General features: G+C 37.0%; 1 protein-coding gene across 1 annotated transcript in view; it reads right to left on the reverse strand.

Moving 5' to 3' along the window:
* LOC127627571 (histone-lysine N-methyltransferase, H3 lysine-36 specific-like) overlaps window positions 1–16,628 on the reverse strand; it is a 30,383-nt gene extending 13,755 nt beyond the window's left edge. The window contains exons 1-16 of the mRNA XM_052104014.1: window positions 16,263–16,628; window positions 15,375–15,377; window positions 14,401–14,545; window positions 14,002–14,174; window positions 11,372–13,337; window positions 11,169–11,281; window positions 10,548–10,821; window positions 9,180–9,280; window positions 8,484–8,523; window positions 7,787–7,959; window positions 7,132–7,263; window positions 4,401–4,524; window positions 4,083–4,283; window positions 3,322–3,501; window positions 1,400–1,556; window positions 1,083–1,288 (exon numbers count right to left, since the gene is read on the reverse strand). Coding sequence (XP_051959974.1) covers window positions 1,083–1,288; window positions 1,400–1,556; window positions 3,322–3,501; window positions 4,083–4,283; window positions 4,401–4,524; window positions 7,132–7,263; window positions 7,787–7,959; window positions 8,484–8,523; window positions 9,180–9,280; window positions 10,548–10,821; window positions 11,169–11,281; window positions 11,372–13,337; window positions 14,002–14,174; window positions 14,401–14,545; window positions 15,375–15,377; window positions 16,263–16,628 — 4,354 coding nt within the window. The remainder of the gene's footprint in view (window positions 1–1,082; window positions 1,289–1,399; window positions 1,557–3,321; window positions 3,502–4,082; window positions 4,284–4,400; window positions 4,525–7,131; window positions 7,264–7,786; window positions 7,960–8,483; window positions 8,524–9,179; window positions 9,281–10,547; window positions 10,822–11,168; window positions 11,282–11,371; window positions 13,338–14,001; window positions 14,175–14,400; window positions 14,546–15,374; window positions 15,378–16,262) is intronic.
* Between the last annotated feature and the right edge of the window lie 5,040 nt (window positions 16,629–21,668).

Genomic DNA, 21,668 nt, shown 5'->3' on the forward strand with positions numbered 1-21,668 from the left:
GCATAGATCCAAGTGCCCCAAAGTGTTTTCCAATATTTCTGGAAAAACTTTTCCACCCCTTTGCAACCCTACTATAGAGCAATGCATTTAGTTCCTACATACCACAGGCAGTTCTTTAATAATGCTATAGTTGGGACCCATTTATGTTGTTTTTCAAATTTTATAATGGTATTTTCTAAATGTTGCTGTCTATAGTCTCGTTCCCCTTTTTCACACTTGCAAATTTGATTATGTGCCCTCTCAGCAAAGCTTTAGCACAATCCCATAATATTAATGGTGATATCACAGGAGTAGCATTGGTTTCCAGGTAGATCTGTAATTCATCTTTTATAAATGTAATAAATGTGATATCATTAAACAAGGATGTGTTACATTTCCACTGCATCGATATTGGTCTATGATTTAGATCCCATGACAGCATCACAGGAGCATGGCCTGAAAGTGTTATTGGCAATATTTTGATATCTGTTACTCTGTATAGTTCCGATATGGGGGTAAATAATATTTTCGTGAATATGATGAATGCAAAGCAGAAAAAAAGGTAAAATCTCTCATATTTGGGAATCTCTGTCTCCACACATCCACTAACCCTATTTACTTAAGTTGTCCTGCTAACTTGTTGCTCATTCTAGGGAAAGGGGATTTTGCATGACCTTTCAGGATACAGTGAGGTAATAAAAAGATAGATAGGGCAGTAGGCCCTATTATTCCTAAACACCTGAAAGTTTGTGCTGTTTCTTTTTGTGTGCAGCACCTGTCGCTCTGCATATCTATCTGAAAGATGCCTGATCATTTCAGTCTGATCGTAACCAATTATGCACATTTCAGCGTGGACTGTTATATGTCTCAATGTAAAGCAAGCTTTGCAAAGAGGCCGGTATTGAAGGATGGGGCAGTTAAAATCTAAATTATAATCAAAAAGAGCCTGTTTAAAGGTTAGAGAGAGAGTGTGTTAAATGGTCGAGAAAATCATAAATGAACCTAAGTGGAAGCAATTCTATAATAAAAAAAAAGGGACATTTCAACACTAATTTTAGCTACATCAAGAACCATGTTTTAGCCGCTAGTTGTACAAAAGATACCTTTCTTATAGGTAGAGTCAACTCCCTTTCCTATTTTCTCTTTACTGTTGGCGTCACCTTCCATGTAAGGGAAAACTCGGGCTTGGTAGGTCCACAGATAGTCATTAGAGCCAAAGAAAAAAACCGGGAACTCTCCGACATCGTGTCTCATGCGTAGGATATTCTCTGGGACGTTTTTGGGATGGCTGACCTCTGCTGGCCACCATCTAACAAATAATGTAAAAAAAAAACTGATTATAAACAGTGTGTAGAATGATTGTACAAGTAGGAATGATCGTATTACTAAATATGTCAAAGAAAGTTTTATGCACGCTGACCTGTAGCGGCCCACTTTCACCCACACTACCTCCTTGTAGTGCGGTTTCCTTCCAGCACAACAGTCGTTGCAATACCAGCTGCCTTCTGGCATGTCAATATTAAGACACTCTCGGTGGAACGCCGCAGGACATGATTCACAACACAGCAGACTACCTCCTGTACAGAGAAGTGATACAAACGCTTCTGATGAAGTCATAGAAAGTTTCTATAAGGGAACTACTGTATATTAAAAGTTCCTTTACAAGTAATTAATAAGGTACGGCTAAATTAGTTTTGACAACTAACTATAATTATTTCTGAGGCTATTAATTGCAAGGTGATTCTGTTTGGTGACGCGGAGTTGCCGACACACTTAAAGAAATTGTTCTCCCAAAAATGATAATTCTCTCTTCATATTCTCACCCTTATGCCATCTAAGACTCGTATGACTTTCTTCTGCAGAACACAAATGAAGATATCGAAGGAAATGGTGTTTATATTCATACAATGCAAGTCAATGGGGTCCAAACTTTGAAATGCCAAAATGACATAAATGCAGCATAAAGGGACAGTTACATTTTGGTCTGTTTCTCAACCAAACTACTGATCGTAGTACTTCAGAAGACATGGATTAAACCACTCAAGTTGGGTGGATTACTTTTACCCCATTGACTTGCATTGTATGGACAAAAATATATAAATGAAAAAATATTTTCTTTGTTCTGCTGAAAAATGTCATATGAGTTTTAAATGGCATAAGAGTGAATAAATTATGACAGAATTATCATTTTTGGGTGAACTATTTCTTTAAATCTTTAAGCTCGGATGGGCCTACCGGTGGGCCCAACAGAGAAAAAAAAATAATCAAAACAACAAACACAAAAAAGGTATCATTTAAAAGCTTATAAGCTCTACTTTCCAGTGCATGTGGGAATTATGATCAGAACTGAACAAGTGCTTTGAAATTCACAGACAAATCAGAATTGTTCCATTTTGATAATTATTTTGATAAACATTTGCACTGAACATATTACTGCATTCAGTAAGAAAACATCAAACTGAATAAACAGTCATGTGTCATATGTTGTTGGAAAGCTCTCAAATAGTAGAATACAACCAGACTATTTGTTCTTCTCACAGACATAAATATAGCGAGTAATAAGTAAATATATGTCTTTGACAATTATGTTGGTGTTGCTTATATGCCACGTTTTTACTTATAACTTCACGAAAAATAAACGGAACATTATATATCACAATCCATACTTAGAGGAGGTGATTATCTTCCAAACGAGTCCAAACACAAGGTAATCAGATGCATAGATCGTAAGATAATCCACATGAAGCGCAATGTTACATATGGTCACCAGAAGATGGCGCCAAGTAAATGACAGCGACTCATTGAGTCTCCATGCTATGCAAACCTTTAGTCATTGTTGTGTTTGTATGTGTAATTAGTTCTTATGTACAATTATTATGTTTTATTTGTTTGGAGAGGCTTTAGACACATGGAGTCCTTTTTGGACACAATGATAAATTATTTTTGTAATGCTATAACTTTTGATTGCTTTCTCTTATCAACACAATTTATTTTCAGATGAGCCACCTTATTTACACCCAGAGATATCTAATGTCAAATAAGAAAATAGTTCATTTTTGGCTCAATTTAGGCAGTTTCTTAGGTTGAGAGACTTGAAAAATTATAAAGTCTTCTTTACAATGATACCAAACACTCGACCCTCCTTGTTACTTTTTGGTTGAGTTATAAGCCTTTAATTGTGGGTTTGTCACTGAAACAGAAACTCTTTAAAAACACCCTCAGAGCTTAAAGGGTTAACCTATCATATTATGATTTAGACCTAGAGAAGTAATACACATTTATATAAACAGCGCTTCAAATGATTCTAGCTGAACAATCCTTTGTTAAACAGCATGAACTGACCTTCTGAACAGACAAAGCACCAGCTGACGTTGACGTGCTCATGGTTGCGGCAGCCTTTGCGTGAAGTAAAATGATTGGGACACACTATGATGCTGTCGGTCAGTGTGACACTACCAGCAGGTATGCAATCATCATTGGCATGATATGCCACAGGGCATCTGATACAGCGAGTTAGTTCACCTGAGCCAAAGACACAAAACATGGTAAATTTCAGAATAAATGCACCAACAAAGAGATCTTCCTCACTTTTTACAACGGATATGCCTTATTTCTCACTTGATCTAGCCAAGGGGTTTTCAAACTGAGGTCCACAGAAAATGTATAGATTAAACAAAAAAAAAAGAAAAAAGTTCACATTTACCAGATTTGATATTATTACGCTTTCATTCTGCTTTCTATAGATAGAAATAATGTGATTAGTCATGATTATTTGATTATATTGACAGCCTTAGTTTTTAACAATAGGTAAACCAATCTGCAACAAATAGTGTTGTGAAAAAACGAGTGTTCATCGTTTTTTCATACTTTCAAGAATAGTTTCGACTTTTGTTGTATTGTTCTACAGCGCTTCTACTTGCTACTTTTGGCAATATAAAAGCAAACAATTTAATTGAGCAAACAAAATGTTGCCTTTAAAATTCTTTATAAACGAAGATAAATAGCTGCCTTTATATATTCGGATTTTCAAACTTTTTTTTGTTTTTTGAAAAAGTTTGAAAACCCCTGATGTATAGCCAATAACCGCACAAAGCACAACAAACCTTTAGATATGGCCGGATTGGCTGGGTTTGTAATGAAACACGCCAGACAGACATGGAGAGGACAACGAAAGGCCAGGTTCAGAGGCACTGTGGGTGCATGGCTGGCAACACACTCTCCATGGTAGAACTTCCCACATTCAGGAAGCATACAACGCCTAACGTCCTGACTCAGGCTCTTACAAGTAAAGCATGAGTGTATACCTATTGCAAAATTAAAAATAAATAGGTTACACTTTCAAATCGCAGTAAAACAGTAAAATTACTGTAAGCCTTTAAAAGTGTTAACAGTGGCATGTGCATTATGAAGCAGGTACTCACCAGATGTGCATTCCTGACATAAAAATTGCCCTACGGGAGGCTCTTTCAGTCCAATGCATTGTGGGTGAAATGCCCCACAACACTGTCCCTCACATAGAAGCAAATCTCCCTGCTTCTCACACACCTTCAGTAACACAGCAGAAAAATAAGTCATTGAGGTATTTCATAAATTACTGGCTATGTTCGGAAAGCAATACTTGCATAGTGCACACAGCACAGTCTATACAGTATATTGCCTATTTTCTAAAAATAATATGTTAATTAGTATGCATTATGTAATGCTAAGCATTTTGAATGGGTGTATAAAACATTTTCATATGGTCAATCGATCGATCGATCTATCTATCTATCTAACTATCTATCTATCTATCTATCTATCTATCTATCTATCTATCTATCTATCTAGGGGTGGCTGTGGCTCGGGTGGTAAAGTGGGTTGTCCACTAATCGCAGGGTTGGTGGTTCGATTCCTGACATGCATGTTTCCACATGCCGAAGTGTCCTTGGGCAAGACACTGAACCCCAAGTTGCTACCAATGGCAGGCTAGCACCTTGCATGCCAGCCGTCAATGGTGTGTGAATGTGTGTGTGAATGGGTGAATGAGACACAGTGTAAAGCGCTTTGAATACTGCTAAGCTTAAAAAGTAGCTATATGACTGGTGGTGGCATAGTGGGCTAAAGCACATAACTGTTAATCAGAAGGTTGCTGGTTCGATCCCCACAGCCACCACCATTGTGTCCTTGAGCAAGGCACTTAACTCCAGGTTGCTCCAGGGGGATTATCCCTGTAATAAGTGCACTGTAAATCACTTTGGATAAAAAATGCCAAAAATGCATAAATGTAAATACAAAAAGAATGCATAAGTGCAGACCATTTACCATCTATCTATCTATGGCAATATGATCAAATAATGTAACGCTTGATATCATTGGTGGCACTAGGACTAGGCTACCAGTGCTTAAGCCATGAATGTTTTCCGTAAAGTCCCGAATATTTGTATTATCTTGTAGTGATGTCAAAAGTACCAGTGCTTAGGTATTAAGTTGATATTAAAACATTTAATATTTTTATATTTTAACAATACATTTTACTGCGTGCTGAGTGATTCCAGCTAGGTCACCTAAGCAACCAAATTTGCCCGGTTGCTAGGGAAGGTAGAGTCACATGGGGTAACCGCCTCGTGGCTGCTATAATGTGGTCCGCTCTCAGTGGGGCACATGGTGAATTGTGCTTGGATGCCACGGAGAATAGCATGAAGCCTCCACACGCGTTAATGTCTCCGTGGTAACGCGCTCAACAAGCCACGTGATATGATGCGCCGATTGACCATCTCAGATGTGGAGGCAACTGAGATTCGTCATCTGCCACCCGGATTGAGGTGAGTCTCAACGCCACCACGAGAATTTAGAGCACATTGGGAATTGGGCATTCCAAATTGGGGAGAAAGAAAAATAAAACACAATTTACACACTCGCTGTCTTGTTGGCAGCTGCTTTTATGTACTTATATATATGCGCACATGCAAGAAGAGCGCTCGTGAAATGCGATTGCAGCTGTGTATGGGGTCAGCATTCCTGTCTTGGTGAGATATAGGGATGAGTTGGTCTATCTATTTAAGTCACGAGCTCGGACGTTTGCATTTTTTGCAAAACTCTTTTATTAAATTTCTCGCATCATTTACTCACCCTCATGGCATCCCAAATGTATATGACTTTCTTTTTTCAGCAGATCACAAATTAAGAGTTTTATAAGAATATTTCAGCTCTGTAGGACCATACAATGCAAAGTGAAAAAAAAAATACTTAAATATTTCTCACCCACACCTATCATATCACTTCTGAATATACAGATGTAACCACTGAAGTAGTATGGATTACTTTTTTGTTGACTTATGTGATTTTTGGAGCTTCCAAATTTTGGCACCCATTCACTTGCATTGTGAGGACCTACAGAATTGAAATATTATTCTTAAAATCTTAATTTGTGATCTCCAGAAGAAAGAAAGTCCTACACATCTGGGATGGCATAAGTGTGAATAAATGATGAGAAGATTTAAATTTTGGGGTGAACTATCCCTTTAAGACACAATGCTATAAAAACTTTGGCAAATCTTAAACCACCCAACGAATCAATAAATAAAATAAAACTGTCAGTTGTACACAATATGCGTCACACTACGGAAAGCCATAAGCGACAATAAAGTGTCTTTTTTTAATCACGTTTTAAGTTTTGTAAGTTTTGGTTTCAGTAATATTTAAAGATTTACTATATAAGTGACATCTCACAGATGTAACATTTAAACTTTTATTATGAAGTGTATTATATTCCAATATTTCATCAAAGTATGGCCCCATATGTATCCACAGAGGTCTGGGCTAAGCCTCGAATATACACTGACCCTAGAATCGCCTCTGGTTATTCATCGCACTGGAAATGTTGCACTGTGGAATACTGCATGTTTGCAAAGAGTATAGAGGTGTAAGCACAAAATAGTAGAAAATTTGCAGTTTTAATGTTTTACTTATGATTTAAAGGGGGAGAACAAGTTGAAAGGGGGCTTTGGCTTTTAATAACATATATTTATTAATAAATTTTGTTGCTAGTGTTTCAACATCAGCCAGTCTGCCATTGTCATTAATTATTGTGCTAGAGAAATGCAGTCATGTTTTATTTAGCTTACTTTCAGTTTCAATAGTAACAAAATTTGTGACCCAGGGTAACATACCTACCTGACACAAATTCACATTGAGTAAGGTGCCGCCTCTTTTCTCCTCTGAAAGTCTCCTATTGGCCAAAAGTCCTTCATCAGACTGTGAATAGTCTTCTTTCTTTGAACTCAAGGCAGAACTAGGTACAAACATCTGAATAAAATGCCAGATATGTAGATTCGTTTTTAACTTGCTACACCTTATTTTAATGCAGCATTTAGTAAGGTTAATTTCCTAACTTTGAGACACCAAAGCTGCACATGATTGACATGTGAATAGACTCTGTGAGCAGCTGTTGCAGAGTTACACTTAGTGGCCATGTTATTTGGTATACCTTTCTAAGGCTAGAGTAGGATTTCCCCCACCCATTGCCCCAACAACAGCCCAAATTGTTCATGGCATGGATCCAACAAGACGCTGGAAACAGTAACAGTTATTAGATTCTGGTCTATGTTGACAGGGGAAGTTGGCGAGGAAAGTGTGTTAAATCTGAAGTGAACGCAAGGCAGGTATTTTAGACCTCTTTGGCTGTCACATGATCACACAAACGAGTACTGGTACAGGTGTACCTAACAGAGTGGCCACTGAGTGTATAATACTCGTATATGACTGAATTTATTTTGAATATTTATTTTATTTTGATTGAAATCTATTTTGAAGAGTTCATTGTACTGACCTCTGAGTCCAGAGCATCTGAAACAATCTCAGTTGGTTCTGGGTTCACTGGCTGAGGAACTGTAGCGGGAATTTCTGTCTCCTTCTCTGTGCTTTTTAAGATTGGGGCAGTTGCTGTGTTGATGGTCTCAGAAGATATCCTGTTCTTACATTTTAATGACTGTTGTCCAATTCCTTTATTTACAACATAATTAAAACACAAATATAAATAAAATGTACATGAACATATTGGCCATCAACCAAATTCACCTGTAATCCCTCACACTTCCTCAGATGGTTTAAGGACTGATGTCAGTTAAAAGTAACTTCACACTGGCTGCTAAAGATTGATTCATTGACCCTTAATTTGTTAGAATGTAAGTGCTTTGAACTGCATTAAATCTATGTTTACTTTGTGAGCATGCTAATACCCGCTGTATGCTCTGCAGTAGATTATGATTTGTTGAGCCTGATTTCAAATTATGACAAGATAAAACATTAGCTCAACATGCTAATGTTATTGTTATTCATCCAATATTTAAAAATAATTGTCAGTTTTGTCAGACAATTGCTGGACAAAAGTGATGGACTTATTTTACTTCATCGTTAAATGGCCTGGAATTCTCTCTGACCTCTGGCTATCTCTAAGACAATAGTGTCTTCCCATTAATTAACTGTTTTGATTAGTGAATAGTTTTGAAGGCTCTCAATAAACAAACCTGGATTAGCAGCATGTCCAGATGTCTTCTGTGACTTCATCTGTGAATGATACTATTATTAGGCCAATCGTCTCTTATTGATTTCCACCAATATTTGCAAACTTGTATCTGCCAAAAGCTATAATGCTACATTTTAAGGCTAATATGAAACTACTATATGACAATATTTCCAATAACAGTATTCCTGGTAGTGTTAATTGTTCTCTAGACTAAAATCCCCCAAAATATTAGATGTACTTTCAGTTCTTTAAAACAGATATTCACTGGCTAACTTGAGTGAACTTTGCAAAATAAGTGGTCAACCAATATTGGTTTTTAAATGGCCGATGTCGATATCTATATACCAGAATGTCCGATTTAAATGCAGATATACATAATACAATTTAACAACAGCAACTTAGATGTACACAAAATTTCTAAAGCAAAACGATTATACAATATTTCAACAAATTAGCTTAAACTTGAAAAAAACAAAACAAAAAAAACAACAACTTTAAAACAGAAATTGTTTACTATCAATTGGTGAATATATGGGTATATTTTGGAACTGACATAAGGAAAGTTAACACTTCTGTTAATTGGCCAAGCACTTATTATTGGCCAATGCCGTTAATCACAAAATGGCCAAATATCAGCCGATTAATCAGCCTGGCCGATATATATTGGTCTATCACTACTTGTAAGTTATAAAAGTACCTTTCTTTTAGGTATGAGGATCGGTTCAGCTTCAATGGAACTTTCTAGAATCTTTTTGGTGGGCTTCCTTTGTCTCTTTGTGCTTAAACACACACCATTGCCTATTCAAAAATGATAAAAATACAAGCATTTTCTGCAAGTACTAAAGACAATCAGTTCCAACAAAATACATATTTTTTATAATGAAGCAGTTCTGGTCTGCTATAAGTCTATAAACATAATATGGCCTCTGCATCTACCATAATAATATGAAAAAAGTGTGTGATCTCAATTTTGGAAAGTGATAAAAATGTTTCCTTACGCAGGCTACTGGCTTAATCACATTTTCAGAAAGGGCATGAGCGAGTTAAAGGGGTCATGACATGAGAAACCAAATTTGCCTTGATCTTTTGGTATATAAGAGGTCTTTGTATCATTAAAACGTCCTGCAAGTTTAATATTTTAAGACGTCCTCCCCATTCTAAACGAATCATTTATTTAATCAAGCTCAAAATACAGCTCGTTCTGGATTCATGGTTAGAAGTGACGTGTCGGTTAGAAGTGACGTACCAGCGTTTGCATATGACCGCCTCCAGCACAAGATAACTACGCTTTAAGCGCAAGACAACTACGCTCATTTCAGTATCGCCGTCGCCTCACAAGTGTTCAGTCGATGGACAGCGAGCTCTGACAGAGACTACTTGTGCACAGGAAAATTACGATGCCACACAGATGTGCTGTTCCTGGCTGTGGTCAAACAAAACCTCTGAATAAGCTGCCGAAAGATCCAGACGTTAGGGAAAAATGGATGCAGTTTATTTTTTGCGGACGTTCCAGTCACGGCAGTGTTAACTTAAGCGTTTGTTCTGTACATTTTAAGGATGACTGTTTTGAGAACAAATCTCAATATGATGCTTTCTTTGCCAGAAAACTGTTGCTCAAAGATAAGTCCGTGCCGACTATTCTGGGAACAACGACGACGCAAACTGTAAGTAGGCCTAATCTATTTTAAACTTTAAACTACTTTTTAAAGCGCAATTTCATTCATTATGAATAATCACAGTGTTTTTACTTAGTTTACTTGCATATTGTTCTGGCTGGGAGCGTCAATAATTGATACATAGGCACTGGCGTTAGCCAATCATAACAGTGGGCGTTAACACTGAAGTCTTAAATGGAAAACGCCCCCAAAACAGACTGTTTGAATCAGAGGATGAGAAACAGGGTGGGAAAAGGTCATAAATCACTAGATTTTAAAAGTTTTTCTTAAAAAAAAATATATTAATACTATAATTGCACCTAAGGGAACATAATAATACAATAAAAAAAACCATGTCATGACCCCTTTAATTTATTTATAATTATTTTGTAAACTTAAGAACTACTCACCAGCTGCTTGGGTTTGAAGTTGCTCTATATGACACATTTCCCTATATGAAGATGGGACAGTTACAGGAGGTGGAGGTAGCGTGTCTACAGACAAAACTTGACTCTCTTGACATGGAGTGGAATTTATCGAGGGAGCGCTCCAAGACATCTTTTCCAGAGGATGAGTCTGTACTTCTGGCAGGGATCTCGACACGTCTTGTTCTGTTACCTGAGGTTCCTGTATACCTCCACCAGATATTTTCTCCAATGGGCCACTGCAATTGTGTTTTTCAACCTGTTTGCAAATGTATGATTTTTATTTATTTTTTAGAACATTATACTTAATTGTAGATTATATGAAAACTTATAGGGATACTTCCACCAAAAATGAAAATTCTGTAATTTATGCATTTTCATGTTGTTCAAACCCATCTGAGTTGCCTACTTCAGTGGAACAAAAGGTAGTTGAAAGGTCACTGAGGCTGTTCCATGGAAGAAAGAAAGTCATATTTGTTTGGAACAACATGAGGGCAAGAAAATAATAAACTAATTTAAATTTTTGGGTGAACTATCCCTTTAGCATCCAACTTGAACTGTATGAAGTGCTAGCCATGAACTATTTGCTGGCAGAAACTGAGCTACCTTTGACAATGACTCAGGTTTCTTTTTTGTTCTCTTCTTAGTGGAAAACAATTGATCGTATTCCTCTGTCCATTCTATGAGTCTTTTGCTAGGTTTTCTAATACGTTTGCATTCTGTGAAAAACACAAACATTTTTGAGCCCTCTTAACGTAGGTTAACATTCCAAGACTACAGAGATAAAAGTATCCATTGATTATATATACCTGTAGGGATGTCATTTACTGGACAGTTGCCTGGAGGAATTGCTGGTGTAGTGATATTCACATCCTTCACAGGCGCAACAGATCTTGACTTGTTTGTGCCAACCTCCAAGTCATCACAATTTTCTGAGGGTAACCCCAGAAGTCGTTCTGCTTCTTGATTACCATTACCTTCATCTTTATTTAACACAATGTCAATGACTTGGTCAAACTTCTGCCAACGTTTTTTGGGCACATAGACAGAAAACATGGTCTCTGGTTCCTCTGAGGGCAGTTGGTGCTCTCGTATCAGTTTGTCAAATGGATCATTGGAATGGACATGCTCTGAGACCTCATAGGGTGCTGTGTTGATACAAAGTTTCATTCTATTTTCCAAAGGTTTAATTTTTTTACTAGATCTTGGAGCATTTTTCGATAGCTTGTCAGTTAGCTGTTTTTCAGGGATAACACTGCTGTTGGTTGTGTCACTCTGTGAAATGTCAATTATCTTGGTTGGCCCAGACTTTAGCTTGACCTTCTTCTGTTTGTATTTGAAGCCAGACATTTTGCCCAGTTGGTATTTTTGTGAAACTACCGTGTTTATTTGGGTCAGCTCATCCTTTGCTGGAATCTGCGATGGTTCCTCTTTAATAAGTTCTTCTACAGGTAAAGTTTCCATTACCAATGATGTTCCATCGTTTTTGGGGCTATCGTGCATATCCTTGAGCAGCATTAAGAATGTGCTAAACTTGTAGTTTGCGTCAGGTAGAAAAGACAGAGGCTGTCCGCTATGTTTGTTTGCTAAAGACTTGAAGGTAATTTCTTTCAAGTTCTCAACATCTTCTATGCTTAACTGCAAAGGAGATAGAGAAGAACTAGATGACAAATCAGAAACAGGTCTCTCTTGTTTGCACTTGGATGAATGAAAGGCAACAGGTGCTGGAGACATCAAAGATACTTCATTCTCAGATTTTACTACATCATCTTCAAAACCTAGACGATTTGAGGAAAGCTCTGAGTCCTTTTTCTGATCATGGCTTGCTGTAGTTCCCATCTTATGTGAAGATGTGTGATTGTCAACACCTTCTTTATCAGGTAATGTAAAATAAGAGGAATTCTCTGTTTCGACATTTGAAGTCGACTCTTGAGTCTGGTTTGAGAGTTGATTCTTCATGTGTTCTGCCTCCTCCATTGCCTTCAATGCTCTAGTCATCAGACGACTACTTGCAGGAAGGCACTTCACTCTCCTATCAAGAGCCTTTTTGGCTTCAACAGACAGATGTTTGAGTCCTGTGATGTGATTGGCTTCGATAGAGAGATGTTTGAGTCCTGTGATGTGATTATCTTTGGATTTCATGCATGCTGAATCTGGCATCTTAATTTTACAAGATACCTTCCCAAAAGAACAATTAACTGATTTAATTCCTGTCCGAATAAGTCCTCCATTGACTTGACCTTTTCCTGCTTTGCTGAACCAAAGGCCACCCTGGTTCTCAACATTCTTCTTTACTTCAGTATCATTTGTTACAGCAAGTTGGCTTGTGGTTGATTTTGACTGTTTATCGACAACACATTGCTTAGATGTTCGCTCACTGTTTTTGGGGCATCTGCGAATCTGAGGTACCGAATCAATATCAGAGTAAGGACTGTCTAAAGCTTCAACAGTCTTATCCTTCTCACAATTTAAGTCCTTGACTTTTTTTAAATGTATGGATGATGACTTTCTTTGCTTTTTATTGTTTTTAGACCTTTGATTATGTTGGAAGTTGTTCAGGTGGTCTTTTTGTGCAACTCTTCCATTGGTCACAGGGATAATGTTGGGGAATTCCACTAAAGATGTCAGAGAGACTTTGTTTTCACTGTCTACTGTGGTTCCATCAGAGATGTTTTGGACTGCTGAGCAGGGAGTGTTTGATCTCGGCTTCTCCAAGAGATGTGCTTCTGCTTCAGCCACACTAGTTCCCCAAGAGTTCAGAAAACGCTTGGGTATCTGCAAAGTAACTCAAGAGTAACAATTTCACATGAGTTTTGAAAAGGTGTATGTAGAAGAGGTAGACCGATATATCAGTTTTACAGATTAATCTGTGCCGATAGTTGATTTTTGGATTATTTTTTATCGGCAAAAATCTATGCCTATAGTTTTTTATTCCTCCGTATTCATCTGTGGCCGGTGCTGGAGGATTCTACAACGGTTTGGTTCTACAGTATAACAGCGGCATTTAGAACTGCAATAAAAACGATCTCTGACAACTAATGTAGATTTGCTGCATTAGCAAATTAGATAATCAAGTGTTCTAAATTGAAGCATCTTGTGAATAACAGTAAACCTTATTAAATCTCATCTGGTGAAATAAATATATGTAAAATGTATATTAATACTTAATATAAATAATTGTAACAGGGCAAAGTCTCTGACATTCCAAATTCAGAGGTCCTTTTTTATAGTTTATTATTGGAATTTTGGTTGAACATAGAATTGAAAGAGTAATAATTTTTTAACATTCAATAAATCAATTTTTAAAACTATCGGATAATTAACTGGTTATTGACCTTTCCCACCACCTTAGTTATCTGTATCCGCAAAGTCCACTATCGGTCGACCTCTAGTATGAATTAAAATATCCATTAAACTGAAAGGATGCATCAGAAATTACAGAGTATCTGTTGTTTTCATCTTGTTGCCGTCCACTTCCTCTCACAAAGGGGAGATTGTTAAACTGATATCCGCCAACAAATATATGAGTAGATCGCTCAGAGACCCATGCCTGTTCTTCAGGTTCTCCAAATGTCTTGAGAAAATACTGACGGGTAATCCTATCCGTTGGCTCTGAAACAAAATCGCACAAAACAGTTTAATAAAGGACAACACAATTTTTTTTTTAATTGAGGGAATATACAGTAAATCATAGTCTACACTCCAACACCACTAACTATAAGGTATGACACTAAATGGGTGTCCACATTCAATAAAAGCCATTGGAAAAGTCAATTCTCTTGTTCATGAAGTTAATAAAAGAGCAGGTCATCGGTTTATTTTGTTGTTATGTACTTACCTTTAATTCTGTGGTAAACCCTCTCAAGTGGGTCAACAGTTACCCGGCATGGCCACCATGGTCTGCGGTTGAATTTGGCCCAAATAACTTCACCCTCCAAATATTTCACAGGTGGCACAGCTTTTGCTTTTTGCTTTTTTGTCTGCTAGTAGATATCATATAAGAAAATATAATTAATTCAAATCAAACAAAAAGGTTCAGCATCAGCTACAAAAGCATGTTTCAAAAACATTTAATATGATTCAGATATTGCTCATCAGCAGAATAAATTAAAAGGAAATCTTTTCACTTACATTATACTGTATATACACGTTTGACTGTATACGTGCATGTGTATTATTTTTAAATGCATATCCTGAATATAATATCAGAATATTATATAACTATGTATATTTTTACTTTGGTCATTATACTTGATAATCTAAATATAAATATAGTAAGTTTACCTAACTTACTATAAATGATGAAGTAATTAGTATTGTTTGGTTTACAACTACAGCACTAAATAATAAATAATTATATTACACAGATTCTTGAATACAGTAAAGACCAGGTTCATCCTTTTTGTTTTATTTGGTAGTTTTAAATCTATTATAAATTGCGTATGGAAATTTCTTAGAAATTAACTACCTATCAACCACCATTACTCGGTAATATCATAATACGTTTGGTAATAAAAAAGGTAACCGTGAGTTGCCCAGTCAAAAACATATGTATTTATTTGTAAAGGAAAAGGTTCAGCAGTTATTTTTAACTGTCAGCCTGCGGATCAAATTTGTCCCGTCAATATCCTGTTTTTTATCTAAATTTGATAATTGATTTTACTCTTTGCGCAAAACTCAGCGGTGAATTTAACAACACAGCCATGATGAGTTTAACAACAACCACCAAATTCACAGTATTTGCAGGACAATCAAATGCAGATTTTTCCTTACTGAATGGGAGGATTATAGAGAATGAGGAAGAATAGAAACTTTCTTTTTTTGCCCCCTTGTTTTCATAATTTCTAAACAACAGCCCTAAATTGCTAAAATTATCATTATTTTTACAGTGTTGTGTCAAGTCATGATTATTCTCAGCCATTCATTCAGCCAGCCATTCTCCAGTTATTTTTTAAGACATTTATGGCTGGACCTGAAAAAACACCTCTGACTATTTTACTGTCAATTACTGTCAATCAAAAAAACTCCTGGTTGCAAATACAACAATTGTTTAAAGCAATATACCTTTTGCAACAATTTTTGGCATAGAAAAATTGCATATTGGGTCCACTGATACCATTTCTTTCTCTTTTGGAACAAACATAGCAATCTTTAAAGTAAGTATGAAAAAAGCAACAGTGTGGCTCAGTGGTAAATATTTTTCAATGTTATTCAGACAATGGAGCCCATTAAAGCTGAATTATGTAATTTTTGTGACATTAGCACCACTGAACGGGACTACAAAAATAAACAATATTTTCAAAACAGCTTTCCAAATACGCCACATGACTTGTGTTGTTCAAACAGTCAGATAGCCCCGCCCCAACTCACGCTATTGGTTGAATAACGTTGTTGGGGCTGCTCTAAGCGGGTTGCTTAAAACAAACACTGGAATTTTTAGCACCACAGAGCCACGTGTTTACAGTTTTCGAGAAAATTAACCTTTGAATGGTTCACTTATAGTTGTCTCTGCATATTAAGTTGGGATATAAGTATTTTAACACTGATAAAGTTAGATACTTCAGCTTTAACTTAATGTAAAAGTAATTTTATAAGTTTGAAATTGAGACAAAATGCTGGCTATAATAATGTGAGATATCTACTAATAATGATGACTGTATTTTTTAAGGGTTGAGGTAGGAGGGCAAAATCAGAACTTGCCATTACAATCCCAGCAGGACTGCTCACTAGAGAAAAAAGGCCACAATCACTTTTTGACTTGTCTTCAAAGTCAAATTCTTGGCCCAGGGATGCGCAAGCCTTTGAAACTTTGCCTCTAGTCGGACAAGGTTTGAGATCTAAATTTGAATTTGTTATATCCTCTCTCCTTGAACCGCACGAGGCCCTTTCCAATCGAGACACCGCCTCGGCGTCCATAACTTCATCCTCGTCCTCATCTTCAAACAAAATTGACTCAAAGTGGAGTCCGTTTGCAAAGGGACTGGATGAGTCCAGACTAAAATCTGGACTGGGTGGAGACGTGCAGCTGTCATTGTCAGCTCTACCATCAGTCAGATCTTCATTCATTTTGTTATGGCACCGTGAGACAGACTAAATCAATCTGGCTACCATGCCCAGAGTCCCTTGTTTGCACATTGTTTCGTAAGCCTTGTGGGTCCCGGGTGGCAAGATTCCCAAGGGTCAGATCCCCAAGGCTTCTCAATGGACTACAAGTGGGATTTGGGCCCTATATACAGATGAAACAGGGGAGGCAAGGTCAAAGTTAGGCATTTTTCTTCTGATGTCTGATGTTTTCCATATGTTTGATGTGCTGATAAAGTATTTTCAAGCGCATCAGGCACCTGTGGTCATGTACAACAATCTTCTGCATTCCTGAGAGTCAGCTCATGGTGAAAAAAGATATGGTCATTGCTCCATTATCTGAAAAAACATACAAACTTGTCAAACTCATCATATATTTCACATTTAATAAGCACTTATTTCAGTGTTATATCAATTTAAGGGTCCTCTATTTGTTTGTAAACATCCAATTATGAATAACAATTCTAAAATAGAAGACAAATTATTATATTTTCTAGTCTCTATCAGCAGTACCAATAACTAACATAAGGTTAACTGAATTAGTCCCATTTGATTTGGTCAGTGGTGGTTTCGCAAGCTGCCTTTTCTTTGGTTATGTTAGGAACGGAATAACAGCACAAAGGTTTGGTTCCGGAAGCAAAAATCTTTTTTTTTTTCCACAGACTAAATGATTTTCAGCGATAACTTTCAAACCTTTAAAGACAGGCCTACAGTGAACTCGAATGGTTTATGTTTCCGTTGAAGCCATCAGTCAGCGTTATTTCAACTTCATTGTTAAAAAATCATGTTTGATAGCAGAATTCAAGGTAAATCTTAAACAACTACATTACCCATAATCCAGCAGTGAAAGCTTCACCAATCAGTGAACCGTGGCCAACAAAGCCCACAAAAAGAGCCCAGGCGCGACCGCCCACTCCTGTGACCCACTGTGAATGACGCAACCAAGTCGATCTCCCTTCAATCTTAAACTATTTGTATACTGTATTTATACATATCAAATATTCTGTAATGAACTTAAAGGGATAGTTCACCCAAAAATTTTAAATCTCTCATCATATTCACCCTCATGCCATCCCAAATGTGTATGACTTACTTTCTTCTGCTTTACACAAACAAAGAATTTAGAAAAAATATTTCAGCTCTTTAGGTCCATACAAAGCAATTGAATGGTGGCCAGAACTTTTAAGCTCCAAAAAGCATATATAGTGAGGGAAAAAATATTTGATCCCCTGATAATTTTGTACATTTGCCCACTGACAAAGAAATACTTTTCCATATGACTCCAGTGATTAAATTAATATCTTAAAAAGCAATATGATAGGTGTGGATGTGAAAAATATCAATATTTAAAACTGCACTATATAACCTTGTGCTCTCTAGCAACATCTGTGGATGAAACTTAAAATTGCAAGCAATTTGCAGAAGAACACGCGAATCTCATGATATGTGAGTTGTGTTTCGGCACTGCTCTTCTGGAGGATGAATCTCATGATTTGAGTTTACCTGGACATCGCCTGTGTGTGATCATGACAGAGATATTCAGAGCCGGAGTCATAACGTGTATTTTCATGTTGACATAGTGTTATACAATTAACCCTTTAAAACTGAAATAGAACTTGCTTTGATTGAGATAAACAACACTCATATTCACATATTTTGAATTAATTAATTTTACACTTATAGCGCTTTTCTGATACTACACTGAAAGCGATTTACACAGAGAACAGGGGACTCAATCACTTCCAGTATATTTTAATATAATTTTCCAAGTGTTTTATCAACTATTAATGCTTGTATTGTACTACACTTATCAATTTAAGAGGTGATACTCGTGATATGACTGATACGAGTTCAATGGAAGACTTTAATATTGATATATTATATTACATTGTACAGCCTCAGTTGATAATGCAAGTGAACCTTAATACTATAATAGTATGTCTATGCAATGCTCACATAACACTGTAAACTAAAACTTGAAAAAACATGCTAAAATATACAATTTAACAACTACAAGTAAATTTTAGAAGTCATAAATATTATTAAACATATCACAGTAACTTCTACCAACCACGTAGATACATTGGTTAACACAAAAGTAATGTTCGATTCAAACAAGCTTGACAAGAAATGTTAGCTTCAAAAACCCTACCAGACAACATATCCAAACAGATAACAGACAAACATCTATCCAGATTGGTACGATGCAGTGAACTGCGCATGTGTAACTGACTGAACAATAGTTTCTCAAGCCAGAACACGAGACAGACATTCCTTCCTGTGTTTACAGACATGACATAATGACACAGGTGTACACGCCATAAGCCAGTGATTTCGCGCCAAATTCGACCTGACAGCTCAAAATACAAGTACTTTTTATAGTAGCATAGTAAAAGAATATATATTTCTTGCATAGTGCAGCTTTAAGACCTTTTCTCTGTAAATTATCTTTCCTGCCCAGTAGGTGGAGATATGCAAAAAAAAAAAAAAAAAAAAAAAAAATCAGCAAAAACAACAGAAGTAGAATGTGAAAGTGAAGATTTACAGTAAAAAAGGACTTTAATATGGATCTGTTTCTCACCCACACCTATCATATCTCTTCTGAAGACTTGGATTTAACCACTGGAGTCATATGGATTACATTTATGCTGCCTTTATATGCTTTTTGGACCTTCAAAGTTCTGGCCACCATTCACTTGCGTTGTGAGGACCTACAGAGCTTGATATATTTTCAAGACATCTTCGTTTGTGTTCAGCAGAAGAAAGTCATAAAGTAATTTATGGACCCAGACGGCAAAAAAAAAAAAAAAAAAAAAAGTGGGCGGGCACTGCTGCGTTCTGTAATATAAAGCATGCAGCCTTCGTTGTAGGTGTAGTATGGTAGTATGCCATTCCACACATACCCCACAACATAGTAATAGCAGGCGCACATATATGACATAGACCGAAGAGTGAACTCTCGAGACTGCACATTTCACATTAAGTACAGCATAATGTGAAATGCAGTTATGATATAAGATGTAAAACTGACAGCGCTGACCAGAAATAAACACCCGCGTGCTTGTATTGTCAATTATTATAATATATTTATAATAATGTATCTCACGCGAACAAACATCAGTCCAGAGTTCACAGAGTTAAACCGGTCCCCAGTTTTAAATGTGTTGAATTTAAAACATATCAAACGCGCTATTTAAGGAACCACCGAAGGAATCTTACCATTTACATGTTGGCTAGTGTCATTCATATGGGAAACTCTTCGTTTGTGCGCGCGAAATTACCTTTTTTCCAAAATTGTGAAAGTGGATCAAGAAAATCCCAGCCGCGGCTGCAGCAGTAGGCCTGAGCACATATTCAGGCTATCATCACTCACCCCTTACCAATAAAAATAGATCAAACACATGCATTATAACACTCACAATCACATAGAGAGACACATCCAGTGCGCGAAATCTGAGTGACAACGAACCCAAGGGTTACGATCCGGACGTTGTCATTTTCATTCTCAATAATGATCGTTTGCTTGCTGTCGACCTGCCCCTGGTTCTGTTTCAAGCCCGTGACTGTATGAACAGTGTCTATGAACAACAGCCAATCGGCAAGGCTACCCAACCCCCTGTGAGAAGAGCTCTCCTCAACTCCTGTGCCTCACTTCACCCCAAAAATACAATTACTTGACAATTAAACGCTCAAATGTGTGTTTAAAACTCGCCTCGACCACATTAGGTGTCCTAATAATATTTTCCCCTCACTTGCAAGAAACTACAACGTGTTTTTGCACTGACATGACATCATTATTACCCTTCAGTGATTTCATATATATATGTTGTTGTTTTAATTATTATTATTATTATTTTATTACAGTAATGAATCAACATCCGAGCATTGAACTCTAGCCCAAAAACACTCAGTTCCGTTTTGACGATGCTCAAGTTCAGAGATCTTTCTGGTCATTCAAGATGGAGTCGCTTCTGTGGTGGTGGCACAGGCCACAAAGTGTTAAATTTCGACTTGAAGTACGGCTTTATATTCAAGAAGTTGTGCTTCATCTTTCAACGGCGTATTTTTACATTCGAGTTGTTAAAATAACAGTCCCTATGAGGACTTGGAAACATGTGTTCAGAGCAGTGCTGCGCAATTAATGATGTTATAGTGCTATATGTTATACTAACAGGGTTTTGTGTAATAGTGCACATATATAGCGCACTCCTTCATTCACATCTAACATAAGGTGCGAATGACGAGAACTCGGCGATGTGTGTTAATCCTACAGAGATTCGGGCGTCAACATGAAAATGTCGCGTTTGTTTTTGTCTGAGGGGAAAATGGAGGAGACCGACACCATTTCTCCGCGCTCAACGATAATTGGGAGACAGTTTAATGTCGGGTGAACGTGACACTGGAGCGCTTTAATGCGACCGACAGTCGCGAACACTGACAGCTTTTCATCTAGTCTCTCTGGTGCTTAGCAACACGTCTGTTCACAATTCTGCATAACTCAAAACCTTTTACAGTAATGGTCCCTTGAGGTTTATTTTTAAGAGGACATTTTTAGGGCAAGGTAATTGTACAAATGTGGTTTGAGACGTTATGGGACGTCTCTGGCACCTCAGAGGGAAATTAGAAGTAAAACTGGACGTTGAGCTGAGAGAAAGTGTTTCAGCAGAAGCCCCGTTGTGTGTATGTGGGCCTGCTGCTATCCGCTCCACCTGAACAGCGCCTCACCTGACTGACAAAACATCTACAGCAGTGAAGTTACCGCACTCAATTACTATTGTAACCCATTTATTTTCGTTTTAATGAGAGCTAATTCATATGTGACTGTGATTACATTTTAATTGACTGCTTCAACATACGGGGACGTGAGGAATATTTTACATGACTGTAATGAAGTTATACATTTATAGATTAAAACTGGAAATAGATTAAAAAGTGAATAAATGTAAGCACTCAAAATATAAGGATGATAATGTATTATTAGTAAAGGAATATTCCGGGTTCAAAACAAGTTAGGCTCAATCGTGC

The sequence above is a fragment of the Xyrauchen texanus genome, chromosome 34 (genome assembly GCF_025860055.1).
Source record: "Xyrauchen texanus isolate HMW12.3.18 chromosome 34, RBS_HiC_50CHRs, whole genome shotgun sequence".
NCBI classification, from domain to species: domain Eukaryota; kingdom Metazoa; phylum Chordata; class Actinopteri; order Cypriniformes; family Catostomidae; genus Xyrauchen; species Xyrauchen texanus.